General features: G+C 48.3%; 1 protein-coding gene across 4 annotated transcripts in view; it reads right to left on the bottom strand.

Annotated features, from left to right (window-relative positions):
* Positions 1-8,978: 8,978 nt before the first annotated feature.
* LOC146756940 (uncharacterized) overlaps positions 8,979-15,594 on the bottom strand; it is a 9,778-nt gene continuing 3,162 nt past the window's right edge. For 2 of the 4 annotated variants that reach the window (XM_085523683.1, XM_085523682.1), the window contains 8 exons: positions 13,047-13,124; positions 12,644-12,703; positions 11,862-11,930; positions 11,649-11,720; positions 11,456-11,557; positions 10,564-10,749; positions 9,898-10,039; positions 8,979-9,712 (listed from right to left, as the gene is read on the bottom strand). In XM_085523683.1, the coding sequence (XP_085379809.1) occupies positions 9,616-9,712; positions 9,898-10,039; positions 10,564-10,749; positions 11,456-11,557; positions 11,649-11,720; positions 11,862-11,930; positions 12,644-12,703; positions 13,047-13,124 (806 nt within the window). In that variant the 3' untranslated portion in view covers positions 8,979-9,615. Of the gene's footprint in view, positions 9,713-9,897; positions 10,040-10,563; positions 10,750-11,455; positions 11,558-11,648; positions 11,721-11,861; positions 11,931-12,643; positions 12,995-13,046; positions 13,125-15,594 lie in introns of those variants that run through there. The other 2 variants (XM_085523681.1, XM_085523684.1) reach the window with 2 other exon arrangements.

The raw sequence follows: 15,594 nt of genomic DNA, 5'->3' as shown, positions 1-15,594 counted from the left end.
GACAAGAAACAGTTGTAAAAATCCAGAGATGAGATAATTTTGAAGATGAAGAGAAGGTTAAAGCTCCATATGCTGCTTCTACTTATGGAATGCTGAACTTCATGAAATTCAATTCTATTTGTTGTGCTAAATAAACATTGTCATAAGAGAATGAAAACATTTCGTAATACAGTAGAAAGAGTGTCTCTGAGAATGGTCTGGACTTGTCATTATCTTCTTCACTCTTAACAGGACTCCAAGCCCAACAACAGCAGATGTCCAACAGCAGCTCCATCAGCGAGTTCCTCCTGCTGCCGTTGGCAGACACGCGGCAGCTGCAGCTCCTGCACTTCTGGCTCTTGCTGGGCATCTACCTGGCTGCCCTCCTGGGCAACGGCCTCATCAGCACAGCCGTAGCCTGCGACCGCCGCCTGCACACCCCCATGTACTTCTTCCTCCTCAACCTGGCCCTCCTTGACCTGGGCTGCATCTCCACCACTCTCCCCAAAGCCATGGCCAATGCCCTCCTGGACACCAGGGCCATCTCCTACGCAGGATGTGCTGCACAGCTCTTTTTCTTTCTCTTCTTCCTCTCAGCAGAGTATTCCCTTCTCACCATCATGTCCTATGACCGCTACGTTGCCATCTGCAAGCCCCTGCACTACGGGACCTTGATGGACAGCAGAGCTTGTGCCACCATGGCAGCAGCTGCCTGGGGCGCTGGGGTTCTCAATTCTCTGCTGCACACTGCCAGTACGTTTTCACTGCCTCTCTGCCAAGGCAATGTAGTGAAACAGTTTTTCTGTGAAATCCCCCAGATCCTCAAGCTCTCCTGCTCAGAATCAATTCTCAGGGAAGTTCTGTTTATCATATTTAGTGCCAGTTTAGTTTTTGGGTGCTCTGTTTTCATAGTGGTGTCCTATGTGCAGATCTTCGTAGCCGTGCTGAGGATGCCCTCTGAGCAGGGACGGCACAAATCCTTCTCCACATGCCTCCCTCACCTCGCTGTGGTCTCTCTCTTTCTCAGCACTGTCTTTTATGCCTACCTGAAGCCCCCCTCCTTCTCCTCTCCATCCATGGACCTGATGGTGACAGTTCTGTACTCAGTGGTTCCTCCAACACTGAACCCTATTATCTACAGCATGAGGAACAGGGATATCAAGCACGCTCTCAGGAAGGTTTTGCAATACGCACTATTCCAGCTTCCATATGGTGGTTCTTTATGTTTTATGCATATTTGATTGTATGATTGCATATGATACAGTAATCTGCAGAAAAATGTTGCAAATTATTTCACTTCTTTCCTACCTGCTTTCCATTTTCTCACTCCAAGAGCTTGTGTAAACATGGAACCATATTCCCTGAATAGGTTAGGAGATAAATAAAAAGCTTTAAAAGCAGACTTTTCCTTAGCTCTTCTCTCTTCCTACCTTGTCTGTGTCTGGGTGAGGTACTACCACAGACAGCAGCACATAGTGATCTTTTCAATCCTGCTCTATTTATAATGCCACAGAGCTCTCAGTTCCTCTTATTTATGCAAGCCTGAAGGTCTTGTGTGTCTCCTGACAGTCCTGTTGTCTCTACAGCAGCACTTTGGGGCTGCAGTCTGTAGCCAGTAAGACCTTGAGATTTTCTGGTGCTCTTCACTGCGTGACTGGGTCCCTTTCTAGAATCACAAGGAGATCTGTAAGGAACTCAGGGTAGTGCTGTTTAGAATTTGATGTGTTAAAACTTTTTACTAAGACAAAGAAAAGCATAATAATTATGATATGCATATATACATAGATGATATATATAGTATATTTTCACATACATACCATACAGGCAGTTGCAAACATATACATAGATACTAATAGATATGCATATCTGTTTGCAAGTCCAGGACCTTTTGCAGGGCTTTTAACAGCCACAGGGATCACTGTAGGAGCTGGAGCAGCTGTTGGGCTGTTGCATGATTTGGAGCAACTGCAGAGCTCATTGCCAGAGCTGGAATCACCACAGGAATCACCTTGGGGCAGATCTCTCAGTGACATTCTTGAATAATTGTTTAATCTGAGACATAACCTTAAACACATTAATGACACATTGCTGTGGGGGCGTGCTGGTTTGAGCATCCCACGGATAGTCAGAATCCTCAGGAGCTATTGGAACTAGCTCTGGAGCTCCAGGGAAAGAAGAAGTGAGAGGGAGGCTGAGGGACTGCTGGAAAGTGGACTGGATGATCTTGTAGGTCCTTTCCAACCTTGTGATTCTATGATTCTATGGAAGTATCCTCCCTTATATCCTCCATAGCCAGGCTCCCTGAGGAGACAAAGTAAAGGTGTCATTACTAATAATATCTGCAAGCATAGAATCATAGAATCATACAGTCATAGAATCATAGAATTACCCAGGTTGGAAAAGACCTCGAAGATCAAATCCAACCACAGCTTAACCATAGTACCCCAACTCTAACAACCCTCTGCTAATTCATATCTCTCAGCACCACATCCAAAAGGCTCTTAAACACATCCAGAGACAGTGAGTCAACCACCTCCCCAGGGAGCCTATTCCTGTGTTTAACTACCCTTTCTGTAAAGAAGTGTTTCCTAACATCCAAACTAATCTTACCTTGGTGCAACCTGAGGCCTTTTCCCCTCGTCCTGTCACTTGTCACCAGTGAGAAGAGACTTGCCCCACTCTCACTGTAAGCATCCTTCAGATACTGGAAGAGAGCGATAAGGTTTCCCCTCAGCCTCCTTTTCTCCAGACTAAACAGCCCCAGCCCCCTCAGCCTCTCCTCATAGGGCTGATTTTCCAAGCCCTTCTCTGGACCTGCTCCAGTACCTCCATGTCTTATTTGTACTGAGGTGCCCAAAACTGAACACAGTACTCGAGGTGTGGCCTCATCAGTGCTGAGTACATTGGCAGGATGACTTCCCTGGTCCTGCTTACCACACCATTTCTGACCGAAGCCAGGATGCCATTGGCCTTCTTGTCCAACTGGGCACACTGCTGGCTCATATTCAGCCAACTGTCCATCAGCACACCAAGGTCCTTTTCCATCAGGCAGCATTCCAGCCACAGCTCCCCAAGGCATTAGGGTTGCCCGGGGTTGTTGTGACCAAAATGCGGGAGCCAGCACCTGGTGCTACTGAAACTCATGCCCTTAACCTTGGCCCATCGATTCAGTCTATCCAGGTCCTTCTGTAGTGCCCTTTGTCCCCTCAGGCAGATCAACACTCCCTCCCAACTTGTTGTCATCTGCAAACTTATTGAGAGTGCACTCAATCCCCTCATCAAGATCATCAATGAAGAAATATAGAAGCTATACCATATGGCTTCCAGAACCCAAAGATCACATAGTCACAGAATTATCAAGGTTGGAAAAGTCCTAGATCATCCAGTCCAACCATCACCAATACTTCCCAGCTAAATCACATCCCTCAACACAACATCCAAACGTTTCTTGAACACTCCCATGGTTGGTGACTCCACCGCCTCCCTGGGCAGTGCATTCCAGTGCCAGACTACACTTTCTGAGAAGTAATACTTCCTAATGTTCAGCCTGAATCTCCCCTGGAGCAGCTTGAAACCATTGCCTCTAGTTCTATCACTATCTACACGAGAGAAAAGGCTGACACCCAGCTCACTACAGCCTCCCTTCAGGAAGTTATAGAGAGCAATAAGGTCTCCCCTGAGCCTCCTCTTCTCCAGGCTGAACAATCCCAGCTCCCTCAGCCGCTCCTCATAAGGCCTGTGTTCCAGACACCTCACCAGCTTCGTAGCCTTCCTCTGAATGCGTTCCAGGTCTGCAATGTCTTTCTTGCAGTGAGGGGCCAAAAATGAACACAGTACTCGAGGTGCGGCCTCACCAGTGCCGAGTACAGGGGGACAATTACCTCCCTGTTCCTGCTAGTAACACTGTTTTTCATGCAAGCCAGGATGCCGTTGGCCTTCTTGGCCACCTGGGCACACTGTCTGCTCAAGATACTGAAGAGGACAGGCCCAAGCACTGACCCCTGGGAAACACCACTCGTGACTGGTCGCCAGCTGGATTTCACTCCATTCACCACCACTTTCTGAGCCTGGCCCTCCAGCCAGCTCCTTACCCATCCAAGCCACAAGCTACCAGCTTCTGCAGGAGAATAGCATGGGAGACAGTGTCAAAGGCTTTGCTGAAGTCTAGGTAGACCACATCAACAACCTTTTCCTCATCCAGCAGGTGGGTCACTAGATCATAAAAGGAGATCAGGTTGGTCAAACAGGACCTGCCCTTCATGAACCCATGCAGGCTAGGCCTGATCCCCCAGCCATCCCGCACAGGCAGCATGATCTCCCTCGAGACAATCGTTCCATAACCATCCCTGGAACCGAGGTCAGGCTAACAGGCCTGTAGTTCCCTGGATCCTCCTTATAACCTTTCTTGTAAATGGGAGTCACATTGGTAAGCCTCCAGTCTTCTGGGAACTCACCAGTGAACAAGGAGTGCTGATAGATGATGGAAAGCAGCTCGGCTATCACCTCCGCCAGTTCCCTCAGCACTCTCGGGTGGATTTCATCCAGCCCCATGGACTTGTGGCAGTCCAGCTGGAGTAGTAAGTCTTGACTGTTTCTTCCAGAATCACAGGGGGGTTAGTGTGCTCCTCAGATGAGACTACAGGTCAGAGAGAGGAGTACCCTGAGGATAACTGGTCTGACTTATAAAGACAGACGTAAAGAAGGCATTCAGAACCTCCACCTTTTCCTTTACAAACTCCACGATGTTTAATCTGGTTTCCAAGATGTCTTCCCAGATTGCCACATGTTTTTGGAAAACTGAGTTAGTGTTCATACTCGTATTCATACTCATGTTCATGTTATCAATATCAATGTATGAACTCCTCTCCATTCGTTCTAAGCAGAAGTCTCCTCCAAAACCAGAGAATGCGGACTGGCAGGGTATATAGAAAGGTTTAGGAAAAATCTTAGAAGCGTGAGGACTCTCAGTGTTGTGGCATTTCACTCCTGAACATCTTAGGGACCCTGAGAAATTTAGTGTTTGAGTCAGAGATGGTGCGGCTTACAGAGATCTAAGGAGGTAAACCTTATTTGTGGTTTGCCTTATGCATACCGTGCTCTGTATAATACTATTCTGGAGAGAGAGAGTTTCCAAGCTGAGGTTCAAGCCAAAAAAGAAAATCCCCAAGTCAACTCTGATCAGTCACAGGAGGAGAGACTTAGGGAACTGGGTCTGTTTAGCCTTGAGAAAAGAAGGCTGAGAGGGGATTTGATCCAGGTTTATAAATACCTGAGGTATGGGAACCATAGTGCTGAGGCTGGTCTCTTTTCAGTAGTGCCTGGGGACAGGACTAGGGGTAATGGGATGAAACTACAGCATAGGAAGTTCTGCATGAATGTGTGCAAGAACTTCTTTACAGTGAGGGTGACGGAGCACTGGAACAGGCTGCACAGGGAGGTGGTGGAGTCTTCTTCTCTGGAGATATTCAAGACCCACTTGGATGCCTACCTATGCGACGTGGTGTAGGGAACCTGCTTTGGCAGGGGGATTGGACTCTAGATAATCTCTAGAGGTCCCTTCCAACCCCTACAATACTGTGATTCTGTGATTCTGTGATTCTGTGATTCTGTGATTCTGTGATTCTGTGATTCGGTGATTCTGTGAATGGATACACTCAGTGGTGGCAAATCCATACACTTTATTAACCCAGTTAAGGAATGAATATGTGGAGTTTTCCTTCTGGATTTGAAGGATGTCTCTTCTGCCTGGTTTGGCCAATATGGGGAGAAGAGACTCAGTTAACCAGGGCAGTGTTACCCAGGGTTGTGAGAACAGCTGAATGATTTCTGAGAACTGGTCAACTTGTGAGCCTGAGACCTGGGATCCTCAGAACTTTTCTGTTGCACCTGGATGCCACAGCAACAAAAGAGAACTGTGCAATGGTCTGTGAGTTTGCTGAGTTTCTTGGTTTACAGAAAGCACAAATAACTCAACAGCAAGTGACATATTTGGGAAATGAGATTACAGCTGGACTTTGAACCTTAAGGACTGCCAGGAAAGAAGTCATCTGCCAAACCCCTGAGCCGCAAAGTGCCAAGGAAGAGAGTAAGGTGTGGAGAGTGTTTATGCAGAATGGCTTCGTGAGAAAGGACATGATGAAATTCATGCCCTCACGATTGGAAAACTGTGTTAAGAATGATCCTCTCTCCTATGCAATACACCGTGTTTGTGACTGAATATCAGCTACATAATTTGACTGACACCTCTTTGCCTCAGACTCGGACAAATCCATGTGGCTCAGCACCTCTTCAACTGTGTCAGACAAATGTCACTCACATTCCTGAATTTGGCCGTCTAAAATATGCACATGTAACAATAGATATTCATTCTTCTTACATATTTGCCACAGCACATACAGGTGAACTCAGTCATGACACCCGTAAACACTGGTTATCTGCTTCTGCTGCTATGGGAATCCCACATACTACAAAAACAGATAATGGGCCTGCGTATACCTCTAAGGCCACTCAAACTTTCCTCCAAGAAGGGTGTGTTAAACATACTACAGCCATTGCTCATTCTCCCACTGAACAAGCTATGACTGATCACATTTATCAAACATTGAAATCCATTCTTATTATTAAACAAAAAAGGGGGAATATGGGAGACACACTACATGAAATACTATGCAAGGTTTTGCTTGTTTTGCTTGTGCTGAAGTTTTTGAATTGTGTTCATAGAGATACAGCTTATGTGGATCGTCATTTTGAGGCTTCCCCAGTGCTAAAGGAACAGCCTATGGTTAATATTCGGAATATGGCCACAGGACTTTGGGACTGTTCCCTACCACTGACAACTTGGGGTCGTGAATATGCTCGTATTTCCACAGGGACTGGCCCTATGTGGGATCCAGCATGATATCTTTGGTCTCATCTGAAGGCAGAAAATAGCATCCAGCCTTTATAGTAATTGTAATTGTGTGTTTCTTACTTAGTGGTATTGCTTTGTAACTTGCTGTGTTATAGATAATATTACTAATAGTTTGACATAGTGTGTGATTTTCTGTTTTATCAATGCAGTCTCAAGATTTAGAGTTTAAGGCATTAGCTAGGATGTTGTGTGCTTCTTCTATTTTAGTAATAGATCAGATGTGTATTAAACAGGATTTGATGTAATCAGTGCTAGAATCTACAGGAATAGCTCTTTTAATGTTTTAGTACTGTTTGGTTATGATGTTATTATCCTATTAATTAGCTTTTCTTAATTTGCAAAGACAAAACCTGGAAAGGAATTCCAGACAAAGAGATGACCCTGTATCATAGAACGGATACTTCTTTTACATCCAATTAATTGGGATCTGAAAATATAACCATGCATCATTTTAGACAATAGTGCACGCTAATAGAACTAAATTTGATAGTTTATTCTGTTTTCCAAGCAGGTGTTCCACTTGGGCTCTATATCACGCAATGGCCATGCGGATATGGTGTACAACTGGAAGAAATCCTTCAGACCCTGAATGCAGGAGAGAATCTGTGATGGGTGAGAGAGGAAATGTGCACCTTGAAGCAGGGGACGCCCTGCTGGCACTACTTGTCGCATCCACCACCAACATGGCTTGCTGTTTCTCAAGGGTCAATAAGTAATAATGCCCCTACTGATACTTTAGTACATTTGTCCTCTAAAATTGGTTCTATTTGACATGTTACTTCATAAAATTGCACGATCATTAATCAATTATTAGCCCGGATAACTCAGTCAGTAGAGCATGGTTATGAGCATCCTAAAAGCATTTATTGCACAAATTTTAGTGGTCATTAAAATCAATATATCAGAGAATATGAAAATTGAAGACTTTTCCTGATCAGTTACAGATTAACACAATGGGACCCTCACGGATTTATTTTCAGGTTGCAGAAACTTAGGTTGCAGTACAAACATGTTTGTTCTTTTTGTAATGTTGTTATGTTGTATTTGACTTGTCTCTTTTTTCATTTTTAGAGTATTGTCAATCGAGGTCTTGATTGAGTTATAATAGTTATGTTATTAATTTAAGTAGTGTTGCTATTCTATTGGCAGTATTGTAAGAAGAATTCTATGGAGCGTCCGTCATGGATACAGATGAGAAGTTCACAGAACAGCAGCTACGAAGCAGGATAAAACTACACGAGAACTGATTGAACAAATGAACTGAACTGCTTGTTAAATATGATTAATCGGTCGTTAAATCAAACCCTTTTTCAGACTAAAAGAAAACAGGGGAAATGTAGAGTGTTTTTTACAGCTAGTTAGCTGAGAAGGGTCGTAAACACGGTGCAGCTAAGCAAGCAGCCATAACACCTGCAAGGACAGCAAGAACAACAGGATGCCCTGGGATGGTGAGAAACTAGCCATGGTTCTGGGAACTCAGCAAGGGAGTAGCTTTCAGTTGATAACAACAAGCTGTTAAGATACTCGGGGATGGTATCTAATTGGGAACCAATGATGAGCTCCACTTTTGCAATATGTATGAGCTAATTATCCGTATTATAAAGGTACACGCAGCCAAGGAATAAACGAGATTCGCTGATCATGTCAATGACAGGTGTGATCGTTTGCTTTTCTCCCACCGTTCTGCAACATCGTTGTTGTTTAGTGTCACTGGGTTCGTTAAACTGCTGTTCATACTCAGATCGTTGGTTTTTTTTCATTTTTTCCCTCCTAGACCCACTCGCAATCTTACTTCCCTTCCCCTCTCAACCGCGCTGCACTGCGCTGTTAGAGAGGGGAGGTTCTTTGTTCCTTCTCTCCCCGGGTTTGTTCCCGCTGTCACTGAGTGAGCTCTAGAGAGAACTCCGTGACACAAACTCATTGCAAAGTCTAAGCTAGAAGAAGCATCACCTCAGTGTATCCCAGAAAAAGAACAGCGTTGAGATTTTAATTGGTTTTGGTTTTTTGTTTTATTGAGGGTGGGTTGTTTTTTGTTGGTTTTTTAGGGGTTTTTTGGGGGTTTTTTGTCTTTTTTTTGGGGGGGGTGGGGGGGTGGGGGGGGTGGGGGGGTGCGAGGGGAAGGGAGAGGGAGGGGACAGTTGTTTGATTGTTTTTAATATACAATAAAGCTATGCAGTTCCGCTGTCAGTCGCCTCAGAGAGTTCCCGAAGGAGCTCAACCACATTCTGCTCAACATCGAGTTGTTCCATTGAGTGGAACAATGGTAGTCTTGCAGATGGAGCAATGCAGGAATTCTGACAGGATCTCCAGGTGTATCCAGTTCATCATCTGAAAGCTCCGCAACCAAATTGGAAGGGACCAGTCCTCTTGTGCCATCTGTCAGCTCTCCCTGAAACCAGCCATTCTCACCCACATCTCCAAAGACATTACGCATTGTCCGGCAGTCAGAGGAAGCTCGTTTTCTGGGTCCTCATTAGGACCCTCAACAGGAATGTAGCTGTGTCGAGCTAAGAATCTTCAAACTGCTGGTGATACCTGTCCTGGAGAATGCAGGATGAAGGACAAAAGCTCTGCTCTCACATTCAGGGCCATCCTCTGACAGAAGGCAGCACTCAGGACTGTTCCCAAGGATCTCTTTCATGGCTTTGAGTTCAAGCTCCAGGTCTTCCAGATGACCTTGAAGACTTCTGGCCTCTTCAATGGCAGAATGGAACGGACTGGAGCTATTACGGAGACTCTTGTTTGACTGGGTCAGAGTCTGTCTCGTTGCCTTCCCCAGCTCCATCTGCTGCTTCTGCTGCTCTCTTTTCCCTCTTGCGCGCTCTGTGAGAATGAGTTTCAGAAAGCACTACTCACTGACAGGAAATAAGGGGAAACTTGAAAGACTTTGCAACCTAAGTCCTGGCAGTGTACTGCCAGCGGCTGATTTGGCCGTCCAGGATCCTGGCACCACAAATGCTTCATTGCCAAATGCAGCAATAAGGTGTTCTGGGGAAAGGCCAACTCACAGGTAGTTTTTGAGCACCCATATCACAACACCAACGGCCAGCACCAGCGCAGGCAGCAGCATCGCTGAGGCCGTCACCGGAATGCGGCGCTTCCGCACAGATCTGTGAGCAGCAGCCTCTGTGCTTTTGCCTGTTTTCATCCCTGGAAGAAATGAGACAATGTCCCACGTTACCTTCAGCTGCGCTACAGATAATCTCTCAGTGTGCTTCATGGACCCAAGAGGTCATTTTGTCAGTGGGTGCCTCCGTCTCTGGTGCCGAAGCACCGGAGGACAAGAATGATTGCTTCCACCTCTCGTTGGGTACGGAGAGGCTGCACAGGCACTACCCGTGTCCTCCTCTGGGACGAGAGCTGTGGCTGTACTCTGGGGTCTGGGCTTGGTCTGTGGGGAGAGCTACAGAGCAGAATCCCTCACGCTTTTCCCGGCATGCGTGTCCTGAGCTCTCCTGTGGGACGCCCCCCAGGCTGAAGGTCAGGCTTCAGCCAGCACAGGGCACAGCCAGAGCCAGCCCAGGGGAGAAACACTCCTGCTTCTTTTACATGTGCTCTATGCTCACACGCTCAGGTCTGGCTGCTGACCTGGTGTGCAAGAGCTGGCAGCAAGAGCCTGCAGGCACGCAGTGACTCTGGTTCGTGACACCATATGATCATGGGACAGAAATTACCTGGCATGCTGGTTGGTGCTGCCTGCATTCCTCTGTCCGGGACGGGCAGTGTGGGATATCCACCTTCCTGCAGTGCATCCGGGACCAGCAGTGTGGGATATCCACCTTCCTGGAGTGCATCCGGGACCGGCAGTGTGGGATATCCACCTTCCTGGAGTGCATCCCGCTGACTTTGTTGGTCCGTTCCTTTAGAAAGAAAGCAGGGCAGTAGGATTGGGATGTCACGTGCCCCCATCAAAAACTGAGCTTCTCCAATCCCGAGCTCAGGTAAAGTCCAGCCCCCCCCCCAAGTACACTGTGAGCCCCTCTGTTACCCAAGGGCATTTGGGCCCTCCCAGCTATTGGACAATGCTGACTCCCTCACACCTCTTGAGAAATCAGCTCCTGTGCAAGGCGCTCACATTCTGTGCTGTCACCAGCCCATCACAGCCAGGTAGCTGCAGGCTGAAATCCAAGCTCTAACACACAGTCCAAGCCTTCAGAATTAGCATCTCCACCTCATTTCCAGCATTAGCAAAGGCAGCCAACCCTGCTCGGGATGCTCCTCCTGCCTTGAACTTGCTCAGCTGCACAGAGGGCTTTGGATGAACAGAAGTGGCGCTTGCCACTTTGCTACTTGCTGCCATCTGGGTGCCAATGACTGCACAAAGCAGCTCTGACAAGTAATGGTTGTGCTGGGGGAGCAGCTGCCTCTGGGTCTTGGCTGGATGCAGACCATCTGGCAGCAGACCAGCTCTGGTGCTTGACAGCACCTGCAAGGTGATACATGGAACACGGCTGCAGCATGGCTGTGACCCATCCCTTCCTGCTGTGCAGGCTACAGCCTGCCCACACCTGTATATCACACCTCAGCTTCCCAGGTCCCACAGTGAACAGACTGAAGTATACCCACCACGCTCTGCCTTCTCCATTTCCTTCAGCAGTCGCTTCAGGAGACGGGATGAGCCCTGAGAGTATTTTCCTCGTTTGGATTCATCCTCTTCTCTTTCCGGACCTTAACAGAACATATGCAGTTAAATACCATGTGCATGAAGTTTTGAAGATCAGCGGCGAGTCAGCCAAGTCAGTGAAGACAGAGTACTCACTGCTGGGATTCCAGCTGGGCTCCAGCACAGGAGGAAACCGATGACCAGGCAAGGCCCACATTGGGGGCACTTCTGCAACCAAAGACCCATGAAAAGTTTCAGTCACACACTACAGCATCAACTGAGTAGCAGAGCGTACAGGGGACTGTGCCATGAAATGGCACTGAAACGGGCAGCAAAAGCTCTCTAAAGAATTTCAAAGCTATGACGTACCTGCGCGATCCGACAGAGTTTCAGTTCCAGATCTCAGAGAGGAAGCTGGATCAACTCCTCTAGTCAAATCTGCAAACGAACGCAGGACAGAGCAACTGCTACTGAGCATCCTTTCGGCCACAAGGTCGCAGGATGCAATTAAAGCCAGGGATTCCTTCACAACACTATTCGCTCCCTTCCGCACAGGAGCGCCTCGGAAACAGTTCCGGGCTGCCTACAGGGGCCTCACCATCGTGCTTAACTAATCCTGTGTGGAACTGCCCAGAGGAACGCCCTCCTGGAGTTCACCCCAGCTCTAAACTGCATGGAGTGGGGTAAACCTCAGCTTTGGTAAGCCACTTCCTGGAGACACAGCTGTCATCACGGATAGAGGAGAAATGTTCCCATTGCATGTGCCCATCTCTCTTTTCCTTAGTGAGCTGCAGTGGTGGAAGTGGCTCAGGTAATGACACGGGGGGGAAATTCCAAAGCTGCACAAAGGCCAGAGGCGACCTGCTGGCTGGTATTCCACAGCTTTCCAAATACTGTCTCCAGGCCGTGGGAAACAATTCTCAGGGACCTCGTGGAAGAACACTTGGCCCCTTGAAAGTTTCTTACTGGGAGACCTCGTAGATACACAGACAAAGCCAACACAATGCTGACAGCACGGAGCTCCCAAGAAACGATGACCATCCATGCTTCTTGGGGAGAAGAACCCTCTGTCCGGTTAAATGCGGAATCCTCGATGAACCGTCCCAGCCAAATATGAACAAATATCAAGGAAATGAAGCCTGCTGATTTACCTCCAGTCTCGCCCTCGGGATCATAGGCAGGATTCAGTTCTGCAGATTCACCAGCAGGGCCTGCAGACACAAGTGTGATCAGACACAGGTGAGGAGAGCTTCCGGCACATGTGGGGGCCTCCTTTTCCCTGAGTGACCTGTAGGGTCTGGCGGTGGTTGGGGAATGCCACAGCCCGAATACAAAGGTCTGGGCTCCCTCAGCTGCAGAGGGGCAGCGGTAACCTTCCCACTGAAACGTGGCAGCTCTCCGAGAGAAAAAATACTCATGGCTCATCTGTGCAAACCCTTCCAGGCACAAACAGACTTGGAAGACCTGGAGAGGATCTCCAGTAAAATTGCACCCAGGTAAACCATGAGACAATGAACGTTTCAGCCTCCAAGGAAACAGACACTCACAACTTACCCCTGGGTTGTCCCCCAGGCACAGGCATGAAGTCCGGATCCAAAGGAGCATCCGGAAAGGGAGCACGAAGCTCATCATCTAGAATCAAGAACAGATGAGAGAAGTTCCCACTTATATGCACTATATGGTGTGATCTCCTTCTCCCTCAGTAACTGGATGTGGAGAATAACTCAGGTCATGATTTCCAAAGTTGCAGGGTGGACGGGATGACCCGTAGGCTGGCACCTGGCAGCGTATGCAGTGCTCTCTCTGGGCCACGTGCCACATCTCTCACAGATTACGTGGAAGAAGATGCAGCCCCCCAGGGCTTTCTTACTGGGAGGCCTCTGATGGACAGCAAGGTCACACTGAGGCACTGGAGGAAAGCACACCTGTCTCTTCCCCTGGGCCGTAGACTGGGGCTCCGGCTTGGAAACTGGGGAGTGCCATGAGCCTGAAGCAGAAATGCTCATGCACGCCCAGCACGCCTCTTCTGAACTCTCCCCGGGCATCTCCCAGGACGAAGGCTGTGCTCCAGCGTGCAATTAGCAGAGCCACAGCCTGGCATGGCTGGAGCCAGCCCTGGGGAGCAGCGCAGCCACGGGCTCTTGCCCGGCTTCTGCAGTGCTGCCCATCACCCCCTACCCAGCAACACCCCCATGGAAGGCAGGCCCTAGGCAACTGTACTACAGGGCCGTGGGGACACAGCCTGACTTCTTGCTCCCAGTGCTGCTCAGTTTGGGTCCCATCTCTACCACTCACCTGCTCCCCGTGCTCGCCACGGAGCAGCACAGCTCTCCTGAAAACTCATGGCCACCAATAGGAGGAAGAGGACAAGGCGGGCAGGGTCCATGGCCACCCCCACACTTGCACCACGCTTCCAACACCACCGCTGCAGCCACAGTGAGTGTCGCACTGAGCCAAGCCTGCAGCCAGGCCTCGTGAGCTCATGACGCAGCTCAGCACAGTCATAGCATGGGGCATTGTGACCTCACATCTCTGTGATTCCGGGTGGTGGCTCCCCGCAGGCTGCTGCTCTTGTGATGCACTGCACCAGGGCTGCGTGGGGCTGGTGCTTACATCATAGAAATGCAAAATCATAGAATGGCTTGGCTTGAAAGGGACAGTGAAGAACTCAGAACCCCAGCCCCACTGCCTCGGGCGGAGATGCCACCCACAGAGTCTTGCTGCCCAGAGCTCCATCCAGCCTGGCCTTGAACACCTCCAGGGATGGAGCATCCACAACTTTGCTTGGCAAACTTTTGCAGAGCTTCAACAACCCCAAGAAGGCATTATTTCCAGCCTGGTGCACCACCTCAGGCCACAGGGGTAGTGACGCAATATGCACAGGTTATCCACGCATGTGAAACGTGCTGCAATTAAGCAAGCCAAGCGGATAAATCCTCTCCAGTGTGGAGGATGATGGCTGAAATACAAACACGGAGAAGTTGACCTTCCCACAGACCCGCCAAGTCAAGTGTCACGTGCTTACATTTTTGTTGATAGATCTGCAGTTTCATCTTTTTTTGATGGCTAAGGAAATCCCCTTTCCTGCACCAAGTGTATTTCCCATGTGTAACATGCTTCCAAGCCTGATTTTAGTAGCAGAAATTGAAGGCTTGCTAGTTGGCACCTCCCATCCCCAAAGTCCCAGTGAACTCACCCACTGCTGACAACTGGATACTTGGTGATGAGAGAACCATCACCTATAGGATCCCACACAGGTCTCCAGAAACTGTTGCACCTTTGGATACATGGCAATAAATACTGTGTCCATACAACACCCTCATTGAAACAGAGCCTGCCACCTTCCCTACAACCAGGCAAAGGGCACAAAGGAAGCTGAACTGCTGAACCAGGCACCAATGGGGCTTGCTTACGTGTTTGCATCAAAAGACAAAATACCAAGCAGAGAGCGTGGGAATCAGATGTTGTTTCTGAAGCAGAATTAAGATTAAAAAAATTGATTTCACAGTCTGACATCAACCCTCCTCCACCCCTCCCATTCCCCCCCCCCAGAGCACCCCTCCCTTCCTTCCCTCTTTGTTTAAAGGAAACAAGGGGCCTGGGAGAGCAGGAAGGATGCAGATAAGGAGTGAGACCTCACGGAAGACATCAGGCAAGGAGGAGAATAGATGTTGTAAATACCAGAAGAGGAGTTGCATCCCCCTGATAAGAATAAGAGGGGGTCTACATGCTAAAGAACTATTGAATATGTATCAGAATTCCGAGAAATCACTGACTATGTATGAGATGTACCTATATCTGTGTCACGATTTTACAAGTCCGTGTGCAAGTTTGGTGGAGCTATCCCCCTTGCACCCAGCGCTGTAATAAACATACCTGCTTTATAACCCATCTATGTGTTATACAGTTTGATTCCGCAAGTCACTTACACCCCATATTTTCCCTAACAGCCACACTGGGTTATCTGGATTCGTTACATTTATCCATAGTTGCTGGCAGATGTTTCTCTCTCTCTCTGTCTTTAATCCCCACACAGCCCATCTTCCCAACTGTGGGTTTCGGTTAGGAGGTATGCACCCATAGGGTCCATGCCCTGCTTGTA

Source organism: Coturnix japonica, chromosome 24, assembly GCF_054131305.1.
Source record: "Coturnix japonica strain WE chromosome 24, WE-NBRP24, whole genome shotgun sequence".
Taxonomy (NCBI): Eukaryota; Metazoa; Chordata; class Aves; order Galliformes; family Phasianidae; genus Coturnix; species Coturnix japonica.
The sequence above is the reverse complement of the archived record's forward strand: the minus strand, read 5'-3'. Positions and strand labels throughout refer to the sequence as shown.